Source organism: Rhinopithecus bieti, unplaced genomic scaffold, assembly GCF_001698545.2.
Source record: "Rhinopithecus bieti isolate Rb0 unplaced genomic scaffold, ASM169854v2 scaffold_64314, whole genome shotgun sequence".
NCBI lineage: Eukaryota > Metazoa > Chordata > Mammalia > Primates > Cercopithecidae > Rhinopithecus > Rhinopithecus bieti.
In genome coordinates this window covers 999,537-1,021,431 of record NW_016824620.1, presented here as the reverse complement: position 1 = coordinate 1,021,431, position 21,895 = coordinate 999,537, and the positions used below count along the sequence as shown (strand labels likewise).

Genomic DNA, 21,895 nt, shown 5'->3' with positions numbered 1-21,895 from the left:
CTTCTGATTCCAAACATAGCCCTGAACCCAAGGGAAATTCTGGTTTCCTAAAACCATCTAACTTTTGGCCATCCTGCCAGTCCTGCCTCCAGGCAGCCTGAGCGTGAGGGTGGGGTTTGGCCCCACTGCTGGCTTTCATCTAGGGGCTATGAACATGCAAGGTGCCTTTGCACATTCCCCATGCCAGACTGTGAGTAGGGCAGGTGCTGGGTCATTTCTGAAAGTTCAGGCCGGGAGTGGTGGCTCATGCCTGTAATCCTAGCACTTTGGGAGGCTGAGGCAGGCGGGTCACGAGGTCAGGAGAGACCATCCTGGCTAACACAGTGAAACCCCGTCTCTACTAAAAATACAAAAAAGTAGCTGGACGTGGTGGTGGGTGCCTGTAGTCCCAGCTACTTAGGAGGCTGAGGCAGGAGAATGGCATGAACCCAGGAGGTGGAGCTTGCAGAAAAAAAAAAAAATGTTCAGAGACATGGGGCCTGGAAGTCCACACAGCAACCTCCAAACCAAATCAGATGTTCCACAACTACAGATCACAGTCAGGCCTCAGAGCCACCCCTTGACCTCAGGCCCCTGCCGATGGGAAACCAACATGGTGTCCTTTGGACTAAAACTTGTGAAGGGGCCAGGTGTGATGGCATGTGCCTGTAGTGCCAGCTACTCATGAGGCTGAAGTGGGAGGATTGCTTGAGCCCAGGAGTTGGAGGCTGCACTGAGCTATAATCCAGTCTGGGTGACACTGTGAGAGATCCTATTTCTAAATACATAAATAAAATAAAAATCATAAAGGGGTTGAAGGGTGGGTCTAAAATGAAGGATGGGGAATCTGCATGCCTGACCAACCCCTGGATTCCAGGCCTTGTCACACACAGAACCAGGACCACCTGGTTCCCAGGACCACAGGCCATCTCACAGTCCCCTCTCAGAAAGTGGTCCCTTTGAGGCAGGGATCGCAGGTGCCTGTCATCCTATTTCACCCGTGTTGCTCACAGGCCTTGGGCATGTAGGAGATGCTGTATGCACAAACCAAGACTCCGTTCTCCTCATCCAGACCCATGGCAAGACGGAGGAGCTGCCCCGGGGCTGTGACGGCCACCCCTGGGCTTAACCCCCATCAATCTGCTGACTCCCCAGCAAGCACTGGAATGCTCTGCAGGCATTTCCAAGAATTTTCCCCCACACAAAGGGGTGATTCTTCAAAACAGTGCAAGGATTGCCTTGATAGGCAAGAAATGGCAAGTTATTTGGTGTCCGACATGCCCCCAGGAGGAAGTTGATCTAGGAGGTCTATCTTACTGAAGTGACACACACAGGTGAGGGAAGCTGGGGAGAAGAGAGTGAGATGAATCAGGGAGGTGACAGCTAAGTGACTTCAAACCAGTAGAGACTGTGAGGAAGCAGCAAGAACATGCCTTGGCACAGTGCGGTTCCTTCCCTGGAGGGGTTCAGAGGGGGCTGGAAAACAACCCCAGCCTTTAGGGGCTGGAGCCCTCCAGGTCATCACACTTGTTACAGTGAGAAATGCACATGAGGGTGGGGGACAGCGAGGTGGAGCCGGGTTTAGGAACACAGAGGAGGGGCAGGGCTGCATGGTGGAGGCTAGGAAGCCTCAGGAAGAAGCAGGTCCATCCTGGGCCAGGCCCACACTCCTGCTGAGTCTGTTCTGGAGTTCCTGGAGCAAATGTACCTCTGGAGCATCCTCAGAAACCACCACATAGGCAAGCAGGCAACCCACCTTGCCCAACACCTGTGTGGGAGCATTCCCTCTCAACACACTAGTGCTCCCTTGAGGGCGGCTCTGGTTCAGTTCAGCTCCACAAACACTCCCAAGGGCTCACTACGAGCTGGTGCTGAGTATCTTAGGGTTACCTACCCCTACCTGGAGACAGAAATGCCTACCCTCCCACGGCACACACTTGAACTGAGGTACCATGGGAAGGAGATCAAGGATTCCAATAAAGCCCAAGTGCTGACTGTAGATTTTTTTTATATTAAACTGGTTTGAACTAATTTTAGAATTGGAGAGAAGTTGCAAAAAATAGTACAGAGAATTTCCATATATCCCTCTGCCAGTGTTAATGTCTTATATAACCATAGGACAATGATCAGACCAGGAAACTAACACTGTGACAATACCATTAACCAAAATAGGGACCCCATTTGAACTTCACCAGTTTTTCTACTAATGTCCTTAGATCCTGATGTTCCAGAATCCTAGCGATGCATTTATTACGTATTTAGCCTCCTCCCATCTGTGTCAGTTCCTTAGTTCTCCCTTGTCTTTCATGACCTTGACATTCTGAAGAATATTGATCAGTTACTTTATCAAATGTTCCTTGACTTGGGTTTTATCATTAGACTCAGGTTATAAATGTTGGACACCACCAGAAAAGTGATGTGCACAGTGTCACAGGGTTCATGTGGAAGGGCTTATTACAGGGAATGTTGACCTTGATCAGTGGTGACACTGACCTCTCTGCCAGGTTTCTCCAATGCAAAGTTACTATCTTTCCTGTGTAGTTAATTTTTGGGGACTGTGGATTTTTGAAGGGGAATGTGTTGCTGTCATTACAAACTCTGTGTGTCAGCTCCGCTTGCAGCTGCCCCACAGATGAGGCATCTAATGAAGACGAGCGGCAGAGCCGACATCTCTGGGAGACGCCGCAGCTCTCAGTGACAAAGAGGAACAGTAGCGGTTTATTTATAGATCCACTTGAAGACAGCTCATTGTAACTACTGGAGTTGAATTTTTAAAACCTCGGAACAAAGGCTGGCTATTTTAAACTCTCCTTGCACTTAGTTCAATGGAGAGTGTTAGAGCCACCAACCACACCCCAGGCATCACTCCCAAGCTCCGTAATTCATACTTTGTGCAGCATCACAGGACACTAGCAAAGCCTGCCAAGACAGATAAACAGGACTGGCTCTGCCCAACCCGCAGAAGCAGCAGCCCTCAGATCAGCCAGAGCCCTCCACCAGCATCCCCACAATTCCCAGGGAGGAGTTGCAGGAGGCAGTGTCCCATGGGTCAAACAGCCTCTCCTTTCCTGGAAAATGAAGTTGCAGACAGCTGTTATGAACCAAGGTTACATCACCTCTTCCCTTCCCTCCCCCTGCAGGCTTCAAAGACAGCCAGTGCCCCCCAGCGGATGCCTGCCCCAAGATAGCTGGCAGTAGCTGGCCCACCTGTGCCTGACCCACCTCCAGGAAGGAGTGAGGAGCTCACAGTACCAAACTCTCCTGGAGGACATCAGGAGAGTGGTGTGAGCCCAGACGCACCCTCTTCCCCAAGCCCAAGACAGTCCCAGGCCAAAGCCCCCTCAGCTACTCCATCTACCAGAACCATGGGTTGGGGAAGGGGGGGCAGAGAACATGGGTTTTTCTCAAAGCTTCCCGCATCCTTATTTGAACAATGATACAATGTGGGAAAACGTGAATGTGGACTAGATATTTGATATGAAGGAACTATTAACTTCATCGGATGTGATAAGAGCACTGCTATTATATAACCAAGAAATGGCCTTATTTGGAGTAAAAAATGACATATCTGGGATTTTAAAAACTACTCAAACTCTTCTTTAAAATGTGGGGGAAACAGATGAAATGAGATTAGCAGAATGTTGAAGCTAGGTGAGCGGTACATGGGGTTTGTTACATTCTTCTATCTTTTGTGTTAGCTTAAAATTTCCACAATACAAAGGTTTTTCTGTTTTGTTTTGTTTTGTTTAATTAAAAAAAAAAAAAAAAAAAAACTTCCTGGTGACCGAAAGGAGCTATGGAGCTGAGGCCAGGCGAGTGGGACTCCAAGAGGAAGCTCAGCCACAGGATCACTCCCACTCTGGCGTCCTGGGATTTGCAAGCATGGGAGGCAGATGACTTTGTCTAAGTCCACGGAACGTTCTGACCAGCCTTTGGCACTGCCACAGAGAAAGCCCCTGATGGCAACGAGTACTCAGCGAATCCTGCAGCAATGTCTGGACCTTCAAAGAAACTAATTGTAAGATAATCTCCATGGAAACCATCTATTCTGATTTTTTTTCCATGGCAACCAATAAGAACATAAACACAAGCACTATCCAACACCCTTACACCACATGGCAATGCTGCTGTCCAATCTGGAAAATATAAACCACAAAGGATTTTTTTTCCATTTAAAATGAAAAGAAGTTCTGAAACTTCTAGTCTAGGCATGCAGACTCTACCACCCTCTGTTGCCCCGCCACTGCCCACACCACCCCATGTCATCTGCCCCCCCGAAACTGACAAATAAGGCCAGAAGGCAGCTTCCTTCTTTTAGTCTGAGACCATCAAAAATGCCAAAAGAAAGACAGCCCGCCTCTAGCCTCACACACTCAACTTATGCTGCCCACAGACGTGAGAATGCTTTGACTTCCTGAGCATTTTTTATGTGCCAGACACATACTGGGCACCATGGCAAGAGCAAGGCCCCAGCCCTCCAGGGAGACAAGTTAGGTCTGTAAATAACAGACAACAGGAGACGAAGACTGCTCCAGGCAGGAGAGTGCTTCAGGCAGGTGGAGCAGGAAGAACTCACCAGCTGCCGGCCTCCCAACGAAGGCTGCATGGAGGAGGTGCCATCTGGAAAGAGACTAAAAGGATGAGTGCAACCCCACTAGGAGCAGTGAACGGTGGCCCCAAGAATCACAGTCAGACTTCAGCGACAGGCTTACTTCTACCTGTGGCTCATTTATTTCATGTTTAGGTTTCGGAGCTTAAAAAAATAGAATGAGGCCGGGCACGGTGGCACAAGCCTGTAATCCCAGCACTTTGGGAGGCTGAGACGGGCGGATCACGAGGTCAGGAGATCGAGACCATCCTGGCTAACATGGTGAAACCCCGTCTCTACTAAAAAATACAAAAAACTAGCCGGGCAAGGTGGCGGGCGCCTGTAGTCCCAGCTACGCGGGAGGCTGAGGCAGGAAAATGGTGTAAACCCGGGAGGCGGAGCTTGCAGTGAGCTGAGATCCGGCCACTGCACTCCAGCCTGGGCGACAGGGCAAGACTCCGTCTCAAAAAAAAAAAAAAAAAATAGAATGAAAACAAAAAGAACAAAATAAAAGGGAAGAAAGATCCTTAAATGCCAAAGCCCTCACTTCTTGTCCACCCTCTCTGCTTTACAGCAAACAATTGTTACAAGACTCTTCTTGTAGCCTCTGTAGGCTCTCCTGTGGAGAGGTGATGATGGGGCTCTAGATTGCCTGTCATCACCATCGGCAAAACGGCAGTGTCATAGCAGTGGCCCCAGTGTGTGAAGCAAAAGGTCCTTCGAGGCATGCAGCCTGGCTCTGCCTGGGACCATGTGTGCCTTGTAGGAAAGCATCACTGTTCAGACTCCACTTTCTGTCCTGTGACTCAGGTTCATTTCCCCACACGCACATGTGGAATCTCCAATGACCCCGAGCCCAAGCTTTGGTTGCCAGGGGAAAAGGAAAACCCCAAACAGTTCTGGAACTCTTGAAAGAGATAATGAAGCTCTCAAAGGAGTGTGTGTGCCTGGGTTTATGTGCCAAATGTGTACTGATGCATGCAGAGCTGGACCCAAGGGCCTCCAGCCTTTGTCTGGATTCCTGAGTCAGGCTGCTCTGTCTTCCTGATCCTGTGATGTCTTAATATGCTTTTCCCTAGATGTCTGAGAACACACCTCCCATTGGTTAAGTCATTAAATAAACCTTCCATCCTCAGCATCATGCAACTCTCCTCTGGAGAGGAACCTACTTCCTTTTAGAATGGGAATTTTTCTAGTGACAGGAAACACCACCAGCCCCTCAAGGGGGCAGTTCAGAGAAGGGAGTTCTGGCTTCCACTCCAACCTTGCCACCTCTAACCTAATCGCTGTTTCAGGGCTTGTCTCTGCTCTTGCTACCTGGAGGCACCTCTTCAAGAGGCTCTGCAGGCTGGGTGCAGTGGCTCACACCTGTAATCCCGACACTTTGGGAGGCCAAGGCGGGCAGATCACCAGAGGTCAGGAGTTCGTGACAAGCCTGGCCAACATGGTGAAACCCTGACTCTACTAAAAGTAAAAAAATTAGCCGGGTGTAGGCGCCTGTAATCCCAGCTACTCGGGAGGCTGAGCCTCAGCAGAAGAATCTCTTGAATCAGAAGGCAGAGGTTACAGTAAGCCAAGATCACACCATTGCATTCCAGCCTAGGCAAGAAAGGCAAGACTCCATCTCAAAAAAAAAAAAAAAAAAAAAAAAAAAAGGCTCTGCAAATTAAGACCTTCATCTGGGGTTCAAATGTTAAGCCATATACACCCAAGTCACCTCTGGCTCAGAGACTCTCACCTATCTGCTTCCCTAAAGCCTAGCAGGCTGTCTGGAGGATGGGAGCTGGCCTAGGCATCCACATCTGCAGGGTGAGAAGTGGGAGACAGGACACCAAGACAGCAGGGGAGACACCACGGATAACACAGGAGACAGGTGGCCTGGAGAACACAGATCCAAGAATAGGTGACTGGACTAATGGCAGGAGTACTACGGGGCAGGACAGGAGCTGGGACAGAACAACAGGCCTGGCAGAGGCTCACAGCAGAGCCACAGCGAGTCCCATCTTCCTTACTACTGATGTCCTCAGCTGGTAATAAAACCACATGCCTGCCTGTCTGGTTGTAAACAGAGCCTTGGTAGGTGCCTTCGGGTTTAAAAGGCCTACGGGGCAGCACTGGGCTTTCTTTCTTGCTTTCTTTCTTTTTGACAAAGGGTCTCACGCTGTCACCCAGGCTGAAGTGCAGGGGTGCAATCATAGTTCACTGCAGCCTGGAACTCCTGGGCTCATGCAATTCTCTCGCCTCAGCCCTGAATAGCTGGGACTACAGGTGCATGCCACCAGGCCTGGCTGGGCTTTCTTTAAACAGTGCACTGAGATTAGAACCAAAGTTGGCTGGGCGTGGTGACTCACACCTGTAATCCCTGCACTTTGGGAGGCCAAGGTGGGTGGATCACCTGAGGTCAAGAGTTCAAGACCAGCTGGCCAACATGGCGAAACCCCATCTCTACTAAAAAAATACAAAAAATTAGCCGGGTGTGGTGGTGCATGCCTGTAATCCCAGCTACTCGTGAGGCTGAGGCACGAGAATTGTTTGAACCCCAGAGGTGGAGGTTGCAGTGAGCCAAGATCACGCCACTGCACTCTAGCCTGAGTGATAGAGCAAGAGTCTGTTTCAAAAAAACAAAAACAAACAAACACACAAAAAAGAACCAAGGTCATACCCTTTTCCTCTTCTGGAAAGCAGCAGACTACAGCGGGCTGCGAGGGACACTGATTTTCTGATTGCCTCTCCCAAGCTGTACCCATGACGAGTCATAGAAACTTCGAAGATAAAGAGACTTTCTTCTTCCCCTAATTCCCTTGCCCAGGATGCCATGGTCACAATAGGCTAGACTGTTTTCCAAAAGACCAGTGGTTCTCCAAGTGAGTTCCTGGATCAGCAGCATCAGTATCACCTAGAAATCTGTTAGAAATGTGAATTCCCTATTAAATCGGATACTCTAGGTATGGGGCCCAGCAAGCTGTGTTTTAACAAGCCCTCAGAGTGATTCTGAGGCACACTAAAGTTTGAGAACCACTGTAGGAGGCTTACTATGATAACCGTCAAATGTTGAAAGGCCTGTCTCTTCACTGTCACTGCCTGGGAAGCCCAACTAGCATCACCTAATGGATTTCTGCAAATGCTGTCCTCATGCTTATCAAAGGCAACTCCTCCCTCGTGGGAAACATAGTAATTATTTAACATGTACCTGGCAATAACGTCAGTGGCAGCCTCTGGAAGAAAAAGGAGCTGGGACCCTGCCCTGGGCCTGGGTGGCCCCACTTCCAGGAGCACTGGCATCTTTGGTACTCCTGGATCTTGCAAACTCCACATTACTCACCAGCCACTGGCCAAAGGTGCTCTGTTTCAAGCAGGAAACATTCTACAAAAACTGTAGTTTGGGGCTGGGCACAGTGGCTCACGTCTGCAATTCCAGCACTTTTGGAGGCTGAGGTGGGTGGATCACCTGAGGTCGGGAGTTCAAGACCAGCCCAGCCAACATGGTGAAACACTGTCTCTACTAAAAATACAAAAGTTCCCCAGTGTGGTAGCGCACACCTGTAATCCCAGTTACTCAGGTGGCTGAGGCAGGAGAATCGCTTGAACCCGGGAGGCAGAGGTTGCGGTGAAGCGAGATCGCACCACTACATTCTAGCCTGGGTGACAAAGAGAGACTCCATCTCAAAAAACAAAAACAAACAAAAAAACAAACAAAAAACAAAACCTGTAGCTTGGTAACAAATATTACAAATACTGAATCTTCTTTATTTTTAGTATCCACTCTATTCCCACGGAAACTAAGAAACCCAGAGCACTTTCCACGAATTCTATTGAGATAAAGGTGGAGGAAAATGCAACCCGAGTATGAAAGGGGGCATCTTATCTGGCAACCTCTGCCACCTAAAGCAAAGGCTGTTGTGGCCTCTCTTCTGCAGGAAGGTCCTTTGCAGAGTGAGCCCATGAAATGAAAAATGCACAAAGGATGCAATGTAGACTGCTGGGGAGAAATTGGGTGCAGAGAATGGAGACAACTTGCGTGAAGTTACAGGAGACACCACCTCAGGCTGGGTCCCAGACTCGGCTCAGACCAACACACTGGGGCAGCGCAGCTCTTACTGCCAACTAAGTTCTTGAAGTGGCTCCCAGAACCAGAAGTTTCTAGTATCCACCTTCCACCTTCCTAGTGGGGCTGCCTGAAAATCCTTTCCAGGAAAGACATTCTTGTAAGCTGCCTCTCCTCATAAGAGGAAGGTGCCTAGCCAGATCCCTGGCATCCCCCATGCTGTGCACAGCCCCAGTATATCCCATGTAATCTGGAGATGCCCCACAGAACTGGAACCAGGGGGTCTGCAGGGGGATTAACGGAGGAGTAAAAGGGAGGTGCACTTGACAGAGCATTGTGGGAATGTAGACACCAGGAGACCCTGAAGCAGCACTGACAGGGGTCCACACATGAGCGTGCACATGCATACACACAGGGGAAGGCACAGTTATCTGTCCCAGGGGTGAGGATGCTGGGCTCCTTTTTCCCAGTGAGAAATGAGGAGACTCCCCCTTGCTCTTTTCCAGTCAGGGGTCTTTTATTAGTGTTCCTGCACGTCAATCCCAGGGACAAGGACTTGGCTAGGGCCCAGGCTATTCACCAACAGGTCACCTCTGGGCTCAAAGTTCCTCCTCTGTGTGGCATAGGAGGCAGGAATGAATTTCCCCCAGGAGCCAGAGATGGGCCACCTGGTAAGTCCTAGGAAACATGAAAAAGAAAGTCCCCACTGTTCCCAAGTCATCCCATAAAGCCTGGCCCTGGCAAAGCCCCACAATAGCCACACGAGGTGGAATGGTGCCCCTTAGAAGAGGGTCTGCTTTCCCATTTCCACCAAGCTCTCATTTACACCAATAAAAAGGACTGTGGGCAATGCCGGCTATTCAGCCAAAGGGTGTGAGCAAAGTGAGAGCCACAACACATTAATAGGCACATCTTGACCCCCAGAGATGCCCTGAGCCCAAGGGAACGGGCAGCTTGAGGCATTGGGGGTTTGGTCCCCATGAAGCCATGCCTTTTCCAAGTTGGATAACTTGCCTGGGCATCTTCCGACTTACCTGCAGCAGGCAGAAAGCCAGGAGTTCCCTTTAATAGTTTTTTTTTTTTTTTTTTTTAAGAGATGGGGGTATTGCTACATTACCCAGGCTGGTCTTGAACTCCTGGGCTCAAGCCAGCCTCTTGCCTCAGCATCCCAAAGTGCTGCGATTACAGGCATGAGTCATTGCATCCTACCCGCTTTAATGGTCTTGAAAAAATTAGGTGCCAGGATTGGGGTCAAGGGGAGAAGGAAGAGGCTCCTCTCTAAGACATACAAATCTGGGGTTCATTCCTGCTCCAAACACCCACAACACCACTCTTGCTAAGAATCCCTTGAACCCACACTTCTCCCCTCTACAGAAAGCGAATGCCAGACCATAAATCTGTGTTCTCATCAAGTGACCCAAGTCCTCCCAAGTGAGAAGCAAATCTGCTGCAAGGTCTGAGGGCTTGTGTCCCCTACAATTCCTGTGTTGAAATCCTAACCCCAAAGTGATGGTATTAGGAGGTGGGGCCTTTGGGAGGTGATTAGGTCATGTGGGTGAAGCCATCAGGTTTGGATTAGTGCCGTTATGAAAGAGACCCCAGAGATCTAGTTAGCCCCTTCCACCATGTGAGGACACAGTGAGAAGGAGCCATCTATGAAGCAGAAAACAAACCCTCACCAGACACTAAACCCACTGATGCTTTGCTTGGACTTCCCAGCCTCCAGAACTGTGAGAAATAAAATTTCTACATTTATAATCTACCTAGTCTATGGTATTTTGTTATAGCATCCTGAGCAGACTAACACATAATCTATGAGGCAAGGGATGAGAAAATAAATACTTAACCAATATAATGCACATTATTTGGGTGATGGTTACATTAAAAGCCTAGACTTCACCCCTACACAATATACCAGGTAACAAAACTGCATTTGTACTTCTGAAATATATAAGAATAATTTTTAAAAATCTATGAGGCAGGTGAGGTGGAAATGGGTTCCCTCTCCCCGCTTTTCCAACCCTCTAATTCCTCAGGCAAGGCACCTGGAGTGAGAATTCAGATCTTAAAAATCCACAGGCACCCAGGACCCCTAGATCCACAGCATAAGGGAAAGTGCCAAGAATCTCTGGGCCAGGAATCAGGGTCCCATGAATCCCTAAGTGAAGCCCACCCCTGTGGCGGTGCCCCAAAATAGAAATGTGAGAGCTGAAGGACGGGCACAGAAGGTGGCTGGTGCTTTACCCTCAGCATCAGAGGAACTAGGAAGAAGAAATAGGCCATCCTTCAGCAGGCAAAAGAGCACCTCCCAGAGGGGCTTGAGTATGGACAAGGGATGGGAGCCCCTGGGAGTTGTCTGCAGTGGGTGCTTGTGCTAGTGTTTTCAAGGGTCTGGTGCTTAGCTCTGTCCCCTGCCATGGCCCTGGCCCCCTCTTTTCAGAGGACAGTTCTGAAAAGAGCTGTCTCTTCCAGAGGACAGTTCAAGCACTGAGGCTCTGGGGGTCCTGGGCATCTTGTCCTGAGGAATCCTGGGGCAGAAGGAAAACTGTTTCCACCCACTCACAGATCTGCTCTCTCATCTGGGAGCACAGAGGACTTGGGTCTGCCATCAGGAAACACAATTTTGATGCCTGCAAGGGTCTAAAAATCTCACTGTCCCTCACTACGATGACCTGCAGAGAGGGGTCAACATGGAAAATTGTAAGTGCTCCCATTCTTGCCCACTGTCCCTCACCCTAGCAAGTTTTGAACACATAATCTCCTGGATTGGCTTTCAGTCAGGGAGGGGAAAACAACCCTTTTTTAAAACAGCTAAAGCTTGGTGGGGCAGGCATGGTAGTTCACACCTATAATCCCAATGCTTTGGGAGGCGGAGGCAGGAGGACTGCTTGAGCCCAGGAATTTGAGACCGTCCTGGACAAGATAGGGAGACCCTTTCTCTACAAAAAATTTTAAAAATTAGGCCAGGTGTGGTGGCTCACGCCTGCAATCCTAGCACTTTGGGAGGCCGAGGCAGGTGGATTACCTGAGTTTGCGAGTTCGAGACCAGTCTGGCCAACATAGTGAAATCTCGTCTCTACTAAAAATACAAAAATTAGCCAGGTGTGGTGGTGCACACTTGCATTCCCAGCTAGTTGGGAGGCTGAGGCATAATCTCTTGAACCTGGGAGGCGGAGATTGTAGTGAGCCAAGATCGCATCATTCCACTCCAGTCTAGGTGACAACACAAGACTCTACCTCAAAAAAAAAAAAAAAAAAAAAAAAAAATTAAAATTAGCTGGGTGTGGGGGCACTTGCCTATAGTCCCAGCTACTCAGGAGGCTGAGATAGGAGGATTGCTTCAGCCTGGGAGGTTGAAGCTGCAGTGAGCCACAATTGCACCACTGTAGTTCAGCCTGGGTGACAGAGTGAGACCCTGACTCAAAAAAAAAAAAAATAGCTAAAGCTTGATGAGCACTTGTCATGTGCCAGGCAGATGCACCATGCATGAAATTCCATGAAGGAGGGCCTAGTCTCTCCCCGTACGACAGAAGAGAAAACCGTGCCTCCCAGATGTCTGGCCACTTTCCCAGGGCCACACCCCAGGCAGGGTAGAGAAAGGATTTAATCGCAGGTTGGTTGGAGCTAGAACCCAGGCTCTTAACCACAGATGAACTTTCCTCCTTAAAATGAGATCTTGAGAGGTGAGTGGAGAAAAGCCCTTAGCCCTAGATCTCAAGGTTAATGTGTGAACCGGAGAGCAGCCAACCCTTAGAACTCAGGAAGTGGTTTTTTTTCCTGTTTCACTGAATTACCTAGAACTCTGTGTTCTCCTCCTACCCCACCCAGCGCAACCTTTCTTCCCCATTGCATAATAGGCCCTCAGACATTTGGAAGGAGGGCAAAAATAAGTCAATCAAGCAAATGCATTTTGCTATTTAAAAGTGGTTAAAAAAATGCTTCTGTGGTTGAGCAGAAGTCCGTCCTATAGTGGCGGGGGGTTGGGGGGGGTTAAATTCAAGTTCAGCCAAGATACAGGGGTCTTTATGCCTTGAGGACAGGCCCCAACGGACAGACAGCAAGAGGGTGGACAAGAGCAGAGGGGGCCAGGGCCATGGCAGGGGACACAGCTAAGCACCAGACCCTTGAAAACACTAGCACAAGCACCCACTGCAGACAACTCCCAGGGGCTCCCATCCCTTGTCCATACTCAAGCCCATCTGGGAGGTGCTCATTTGCCTGCAAATGGCTCTTCCAACCTTCCTCCAGTCTTGTAGCATGTCACAAGGCAAAACATGGAGCTTCTGTCCACCCTCAGCCCAGAGCATGGCCTGGAATCCTTCATCTGCAACCTTCTAAGCAGAGAAAGTTCCCCAGCTACAAGCCCTGAAATCCCTCCTCATGCACAACTCAGCCAAGAATAGAGGGAAAATGGAACCCATTATTCTCATTCTGAATGGCTGGGAAATGGCTTTTGCTTTTCAACATGAAATGTGCCTAAAAATAAGCTGTGAATTTCAACCAGAGGTTGAAAATAGCTCTGCAGTGAACAGAGCTCTATTCAGAGTGGGCTCAAGGACAACTTCATTCCAAGTTCTGAGAGTTGAAGTGCTGCAGTCAGAGAAAGGGTCATGGGCAGGGGGTTTTCCCGGGCAGAAGGACCATCACAGGCTCACAGGGCTGCCCTTGCCGTGGCCTGCTAGTGGGTGAGTAGAGTAGGGGGTCCATGCAGGGTCTGCCCCTCTGGCTTTCGACTGCTACACTGGAACGGGGGCATGGTGAGGAATTCAACACCTACACCTGCCCAATGGGCTTCCTAGAATCCCCAAATGTCCAGGAGTGTTTCACAAGGCTTCAGGGCCTGAGGCCCAGGGTGTAGACAGAGCTGATGTAGGCAGAGGTTCATTAGATTCATGAGTTCTTGGGGCACGGCTATGGTGCCCATGGGCTCTTTGAGAAGTCGAGCCACACTGGTCAGCCACCAAACCACTGACCAGAAATTCTCCCAGAGCCAGGGAAGGGAAGCCTTTAGTCAGGAAAGGCAAAAACACTCTCCAAGGTTTAAGTGAAGAAAACCAAGTTGCTAAAGGCAAAGGTTTTTGTTTTTGTTTTTGGTTGTTTACCATCACCTCCAGAAGACTGAGACCAAACAAGATTCCTGCAAAATGACTTCTGTTAGAAACCCAGGCTGAGAAACCTGGGCCACCATTGCTGCTGCTGGTGGGAGCCCAAATCTGGCCCAACTGAGCAGAGTCCTCACACTCAGGGCTGCTGGAATAGCAGTCCTTGTCCGCATGCCCAGGGCCTCTCCCACCTCATCCCCGTGCTCTTCCCACTGCTAAGACAGCCCCATCTCCAGGCACATCATTCCCACACTCCTCCCACTGCTAGGTCAGCTTCTTTTCTGGGCTCCCCACTGAGGCAAGACTTATTGCAGTGATTCTAAGCTGGGGACAATTCTGCCCACCAGAGGGACATTTGGCAGCATCAGAAGACTTTTTTTTTTTTTTCCAGAGACAGAGTCTCACTCTGTGATCCAAGCTGGAGTGCAGTGGTATCATCATAGTTCACGATAGCCTCCAACTCCTGGGTTCAAGTGATCGTTCCGCCTCAGCCTCCCAAGTGACTAGGATTACAGGGGAGTGCCACCATGCTCAGCTAATTTTTAAATTTTTTTGTAGAGACAGGATCGTGCTGTGTTGCCCAGGCTGGTCTTGAACTCCTGGGCACAAGCGATCCTCTGGTCTCAGCCTCTCAAAGTGCTGAGATTACAGGTGTGGGACACCATGCCTGGCCTAGAAGACATTTTTGGTTGTCACAACTTGGGTTGGTGGGAGGGTGAAGACGCTACTAGCATCTAGTGAGTAAAGGCCAAGGATGCTGCTAAATATCCCAAAATGCACAAAACAGCCCCCTACAGCAAAGAATGATCTGGCCCAAAATATCAATAGTGCTGAGGGTGAGAAACCCTGGGTTACTAGAAGGCCAGTACATGGACAGAGCTGGAGGGACAGAGGCTCATTGGACTCACAAGCTTCTGAGACACAACTGCAGTGCTCCTGGGCTCCCTATGGGGCTGAGACACTCTGGCCAGTCATGGAACCAGTCCCCAGATACTGTCTCAGTGCCAGGGAAGCCCTTGGGCAAGAAGGGCGAGAACACACTCATCAGCTTCCCTTCCTATCTCAGAAGAAAACCGAACCACTGAACACTGTTATAAAAAGTAGCTCTCCTCAGTTTGGAAAGATGAAGATCTTCTGGAAATAGACGGTGATGGTTGCACAACACTGTGAATATATTTAATGCCACCAAATTGTACACTTAAGAATAGTTAAAATGGTAAACTTTGTGTTATATATATATCACAATAAAACAAGACAAAACAAACTAAAAACCTAGTGCTCCTCTTGGCCTGGAAGTCCTGAGATCAGAGAAGTCCTGAAGGTTGACACCACATGGCATGTGTGTGTCAGCGAAAGTGTGTCTGGAGAGGACTTAACGTCCACTCAGGGTCTCAGAGGGGCTTGTGACAAATAAGGAAAGAGGTCTGATCTCAACCAAGAATGATTTTAGGATTAACAAGTCACTTGGTGGGGGTCTCAAAGCTCTCATCAGGGCCTGCCTATGTGGGTATTCAGGTACCATGTGGAAATGTTGGTTTAGGAAGATCAGGTGTTTTGCCTGGGGCCACACACCCAGGGTTCAGACCCAGTTCTCTGACCCCAGGACCAACATCCTTTCCCCTATTTGAGGCCCATGCAGTGAGGGCCAGTGGGCAGAGCTGTGACTACAACTCCAACATGAGCCTGTAGATAGTATGGGAACAAGTGGTTGCCCTGAGCACTGCCGAGCTGTTCACCCACTCATGCCCCCTCCTGCCATGCTGGGCTTCCCCCACCCACAGCTCTGGAAAGCAAAGGTGCTCCATATTCCATCGCTGAGCCAGGACTAAAGGAACAAGAAGCAGTTCTTCCAAGTTATTTTCCTAATAGCTGTAAGAACATGGGATTCTCCCCCAGCTGGTAGATATTAACCATTCCCAAGAGGCAGATGTCAGTGCCCTCCCCTGAAATGGGGAAAAGCAGCCAGCAGTCCTCTGCCACCTGCAGTTTCTAGCTTTGCTCAGAGGGGTCAGCCTGGTGGGCCCCCAGCTCCAGGCATCTGGGAAAGGTGACTAAGCCCCAGGTGTCTCATCTGTGAATTGAGCAGTACCTTTACTCACTCATTCTGATGAGATAAGGAATAAACAGGGTAGTGAGCGTAAAAGACCTTGGCTGTGGCTCACCAGAAGTGCCCAATAGATAGGGATTCACAGGAAAGAGGGCAGGGACCTAGAGGTCTGCTGGGTCCCAGGGGACCCCAACCCTGCGGTGTGAAATGTCTTTCTGGGTGGAAGATGAACTGGCAGCAAGCAGTGTCTCATGCAGCCCAGTCATCCCCCGACAAACCCAAAAGCTGAAAACTGGCCACAGACTAGCAAGTACAGAGGACAGCCAACGGACCAGGCAGGACGGCAACCCTTGTAAGAAAAACCATAAATCCCAACTGGGCCAATGCCTAGAGGCAGCCCAGGACACAAAACAGGGGACATGTGTATGTGTTGGGGTGGGGTGATGGGGGGTCTATCTGCTGCAGCCACAGAAGCCCTGGGACAGACTCAGGAGGCTTCCTAGTTCTATTCTGGGCCCCAGCCTTGACTCGCTGGAGGCCTTGGGCGAGCCACTTCCTGTTGTTTGGGCCAGTATCCATGTGGGGGAGGCCACACTCTCTCTATGGTCCAGCAGAGAGACATCTAAAGAGCCTACGGCCATAGGAGCTTAAAACCCTCGGGGTTCCACAACCTTGGCTTTAATATTTATTTCAGTCCAAGCTGAATATGACCTTATTTAATGAGACTGTATCAGTCATCAATTTTTTTCCCCAAATATTTGTCAAAAATGTTAACTATTTAAATTCAGGAACATTGAATATTCTTTTACCAACAAAGGTACTAAAAATGGTTTGTGGCTGAGGAACTTCCTCTCCATGGTTAGAAAAAAAAGCGGGGGAAGTGAAAGCAACAGGGCTGGGCCTTTCCCATTTGTCCCAGCTGTGGCTTCAGGCCCTGAACCCTCTAGGAGCCCCACATTTGGGTCCTGTGGCCCAGGGTTCAGTATGGGACGGGTCCCTCATCCCCTAAGGTCTCAATCAAACAGCAGCATATGCCATGGAAACACGCTCCCACCAAATGGCACAGGGCTGGGACACCGGGCAGCTTGCTTAACAGCCTCTTTGTGTCTTATTCGCTCACTCTAGATGGAAAACAAAGCACCACAAGTTCCAAAGTATTTGGTAAATGACAAGATCTTACTAGGGTCCCTTTCCAGAGACGGGCCTAAACCTCCGCCCTCAACATCTCCAAGCCCAGAGCTGTTCACCATGACCTAGCCCACCAGAGTCACAGAGCTCAGGACATGCCTGCCAAGCCACTTACCAGATTCCCCGTGGAGCTGGCCAGTGTGGCTGGGGGCCTCGACACTTTCATGACTTCTCCATGATCAATAATATCAAAGTTACTCTTCCAAACCATCACCTGCCAAAACCAACAGGCGCACCAAGTCAGGGGGAGAAAATCCCCTTGCCAGTGGGAAGGGGGATTTGAGGAAATCTCCCTTCACGGAGGAAATGGGCTCAGAGGCCATGCCCAAAGTTCTGAGCCATGGTGGGACAGTGGTCCCCACCTGACACCCCAATTCAATTCCGGGACCTACCCCACCTCCCTGGGGAGCAGGCTTTGTGGACAGGCCTCAAGAGGACCTGGATGTGACCAGGATGGACCACTGCAGCATGACACCACCAGGCCTTGGCACTTGTTGGTTCATCTCCCTAGGGTGTCACAGGCCTGAGCTTCATGGGGTTGGCTCCTTCGCAGGCTGAAGTGTCTGCTTCAACAGCACCACCTTCTCAGAAAGGCCTTTGTGAATGTTTCAAATCTAGCCCTCTATTTACTTCCTTCATAGCATCAGAGTAGGGAGTTATTTAATCCATTTGTCCCTTTTCATTGTTTATCATCTGCCTCTGTACTAAAATAGAAGCTCCTGCGGGTGGTGGCCTGGCCTGTTACACTGTGAGAAGTGGTTAACACATGGACTCCAGGCCAGAACACGCCTTACTGAACGGCCCAAGGCAAGGGACTCAACCTCGTGCCTCAGTTCCTGCATCTGCGAGACAGGGATGAGCCAAGTTCCCATCTCACGGGGCTGCTGTGAGGCTCACAGGAGAGTCTGGCGGACGCGGGCACACAGGAAGTACTCAGCAACATACTCGTCATCCCAAGGCTAACTCAGCCACGAAAAACACGTCCTATTCCGAGTGTCTGCCTATTAGCAGGACCATGTCCCTCGGCTCCTTGAACGCAGCTGAGGGAGGCACCTGGCTGGGGAGCAAGAGTGCTCCCTGCTGGAGGCTGCTGGCCACGCACGACGGTGTGCTTCCAGGGCCACTTCCAGGATGGCTGGCTTGGGCGTCACAAGAGAACTGGGGAGTGTGTGGCCAGTGGTCACCTGAGGCCACAGAAAAACCACCGTATCCACACAAGATCAACACTCCATGTGCCCCAGACACCATCCCTGTCTGTCAGGACGCAGCTGTGAGCCTCGTTCTTCAGGAGGCTCTTCACCGCTGTCTGAGCAGCTCCACTGTTTCCTCTCCCACATGGATGGCATCTAGGGTCGTGCACATATCACCTTACAAACAGAACGTTAGCACACACGCACCCCTGTTTACAGGGTCTTCACGTCACTGTGCAAATCCAACTGCTGAATAAATTCCTAATAGAATGGTTATCGTGAATGCAAATAGACAATGCCAGTGTCACTCCGAAAAAGCTCAGAGTAGATACTGAACAGGCAGCCTGGGAGCTGATGGCAGCGCTGCTGGACCTACTTTCCACCAGGCTGTCTCTCCTACTATGTCAGTTGATTCTACCATGACTCTATTTACTGTATGAAGTTACCAGTTTCCCTGCCTTCTAAGCAATAAGCCAGGCCTCACGCTCAGGGAAGGCTCAGGAGTCACTTTTGCCTTCCTCCTCCCTCGTCTGCTAGAGCAGGACTGGTGCTGGTGTGGGAAGACACCTGCTGTCTCTAATCCAGGCTGTGGTCAAATAGCCTCCAACCACCCTCTGCCTTACTGGAAGAGACTCAACCAAAATTGGTAGATTTGGCTGAGACCAGGACTCATGTAGGCCAATAGGACTTTTCTAGGCTGCGCAGCCAGAGTTAAGAGACTGGGCAGCGGTGGAATAAACATTCTCGGCCATGCATCAGGTCAACGGTGGCACAGAACAGCCACTCTTTCCTCCTTGCCTCATCAGGGGCTGTGGTTCTCTGGATGAGAGGACCATGCGGACACTGGAGAAAGACTGCTGATGGGTGGACTCTTCAGTGCTCCTGGCCTCCCCAGTGCCAGGGTCTGGACTAGGCCCCAGAAGCAGGGTGCCTGCCAGGAGACAGGTCATTGGTGATTAGCCGTCAGAGCACAAGGCACCAGGGCTGACAGGCTGAAACCTCAGAGCAGAGGGTGACAAGGTGGGATAGGACCTCTTCACAATGTCCTCTCTCTGCAGCCAAAAATAATGAAAATGCTGACCCCTCAAACAGTGTCCAAGTGGGCTGGGAGCAAAGGACAGCAGATGACAGAGCAGAGGCTCCCAGGGCAGGAGAATGGCTCTGAAGTGAGACATGCCCCGGTGCCGGCCCCAGCTCTAGCATCTGCTGGGACTTAGTTTCCTCATCTACAGCATGGGGAGATGAGAGGGCCTCATCTCCCACATGGAGATGTCACAAGAATTAAATGATGTATGAAGTTCTTGTCACATTGGCCATATTCCCAGGCCTGCAGTAAGATCATATTAATAATAATCATTATCTATTTGTTTAGAATCAGGAAAAGAACTAAAAAACCAACTTTTCACAACAACCATAGCCCAGTCTCTTTCCACTAAATGCTAGCCTGAGCAGTAAGGATTCTGAGATGCGGCCATGAGGTTGGCACTTGCAGGAGGTCCATTCTGGGGTGGCAAGGGCCCTGGATCTGGGCACACCCACCTCAAGCTCCATCAGGGCCTTTTTAGTCGCTGAAAGCGACCAAGGAAGCTGGCGAAACCCAGCCCATCCCCTAAACACCCTGTTTGGTTCTGAGCGGAAATCAGCTCAGATTCCTTTCTTCACCATTTCATTCGACTACTCTTTACTTACTTGTTCATCAGAGCCTCCAGAAGCAAAATACTCCCCCGTTCTTGAAAAGGCAACAGTGGTGGCTGGTCCCTGGCAGAACAAACAAAAAATAACACACATCAAAGGTCATTCTCGATTCTAAATGCACAGGAAGAAAACGAGACGTTCCTGAATGAAAGCAGCAGCAGGATAAAGGACTGAGAGCCTACTCAGCCCACAGTCCTCCGTAACCTGTAGCCGAGGAGCCTGCCTGCGGCCAGGTGCAAGCGCCACTGCTCAGGCCTCTATTCCTGACTGGGACAAGGCCAGGCTATGAGAATGTGGGTGACAGAGATGAGTGAATGGGACAGTCTGTGCTGGCAGCCCTCCAGGGCTGGTCTCATCCCCACTTTTCCAGTAAGAAAGCACAGGTCAGAGAGGTGCACTGAGTCACCCCAGCCATAGCACTGAGAACAGAACTTGGTCCCTTTGACTCAGACCAACCCCAACATCCAACATCTCCCCAACACTGCACAGCTGCTGACCAGAGAAATAGAGGATCTCCAAGGAAGAGCCAATGGCTCAAGCAGTCAGGGCATAGTTCAGGGCACAGGTGACAGGAAGGAGGTTTCCAAAGGTGCTTGGGCAGCAGAGCAACGTGACATGTCTCTCTAATTCACTTTTCTTATGTTCAGGCCATGGGTAGTGATGTGCCCACTCTGGCTTCCCAGATGCTGAAGGTCTGTGTGACCATCTGAAGGGGAATGCCACGCACATGCCAGGCCGTACTCCAAGGGCTGGGGAGCAGTCCAGGCCAGGGGGGATGGGGGATGCATGATCTCCTAGTAAAGGAGGGTTCTTCCCCACATACCTAAAATCCATCCCAGAAAGGTGCACAGAGTAACTATCTGTTTAGCTACAACACCATGACCACAGCCACTACTATCTCTTCCTCCCAGTCGAACATTTACTGTGGCCAGTACCTGGTATTCCCAAGCAAAATCAGATAAAAGAGGTTCTCTCCTAGAAGACAGCACAACCACTGTCACCAAGTCCACCTCAGTCCCCTCAGACCAGTGCACGGAGTGGCAAGAGCCCCAACTGCCCATAAGAGGAGCTCTGGCAGCATATCTACAGCTGACCCATCATCAGTGAGAGGAACACTGGGAGGCACCTTCCACTCAATGCCAGAAAAGACCAGCCAAGTTCTGGGAGGGAAAAGGGACCCCGAGGCCGTGGAGGAAGGTAACTTTTGTACCCCAGAGAGACAGGCAGGTTGAAAGGTGCTATCCAGCCTCAGACACACTGGACAGCAGGGAGTATGCCCACCCATGCTTCCAGAGTCCACCGTTGGCTCTTCCTTTCAGAGGTGCTCATAACAGGGGTGATGAAAAAAGTGAGTAGAGCACTGGTGAACACTGAGCACTTAGGCGCTCAAGAGCACAGCACCTGCATTTACCCACTGAATCCTGAGAGAACAGTCTGTGTGGTGACCGTCAGTCTTAGTCTACTTCTGTTGCTATAACGGAATATCTGAGACTAAGTAATTCATAATGAGCAGAAATGTATTGGCTCACAGTTCCAGAGGCTGGGAGGTCCAAGATCAGGGGGCCAGCATCTGGCAAGGGCCTTCTTGCTGAGTCATCCCATGGCAGAAGGGCAAAGAGAGGGTGAAAAAGAAAATGGGGCCAAACTCATCCTTTTATAAGAAACCCACTCCCGTGGTAACAAACCCACTCCTGCAAGAATGGCATTAATCCATACATGTGGGCATGGCCTCATGACCCAAACACCTCCCATTATGCCCCACCTCCCAACAACCCCACACTGGGGATCAAGTTTCTAATACATGAACTTTGGGGAACACATTCTAACCACACTACCTTTCCTAAGGGTGCCATGTCCAAGTGCAGGGAACAAAGCCTGAGAGGACACAAAGACAAAGCCTCTGGACTACACCTGTCCTCCTGCCTTCTTCACATAGGTAGAGCTACAAGGGCCCAGGAATGCCACACTCCCAGCAGCCCTGGGAATCCTAAGCCACCATTAACCAGGATAATATAGATCCACTTTTACTAACAGGGGAACAATGCCCAATAACATCAGTGA

At 50.2% G+C, this 21,895-nt stretch overlaps 1 protein-coding gene across 14 annotated transcripts in view; it reads right to left on the bottom strand.

Annotated features, from left to right (window-relative positions):
* Window positions 1–21,895, bottom strand: part of POC1A (POC1 centriolar protein A) — a 90,206-nt gene that overhangs the window by 31,280 nt on the left and 37,031 nt on the right. For 12 of the 14 annotated variants that reach the window (XM_017862504.1, XM_017862505.1, XM_017862501.1 and 9 more), the window contains exons 8-9: window positions 19,829–19,897; window positions 17,065–17,163 (exon numbers count right to left, since the gene is read on the bottom strand). In XM_017862504.1, the coding sequence (XP_017717993.1) occupies window positions 17,065–17,163; window positions 19,829–19,897 (168 nt within the window). Of the gene's footprint in view, window positions 1–3,760; window positions 3,981–7,229; window positions 7,472–17,064; window positions 17,164–19,828; window positions 19,898–21,895 lie in introns of those variants that run through there. The other 2 variants (XR_001883428.1, XM_017862508.1) reach the window with 2 other exon arrangements.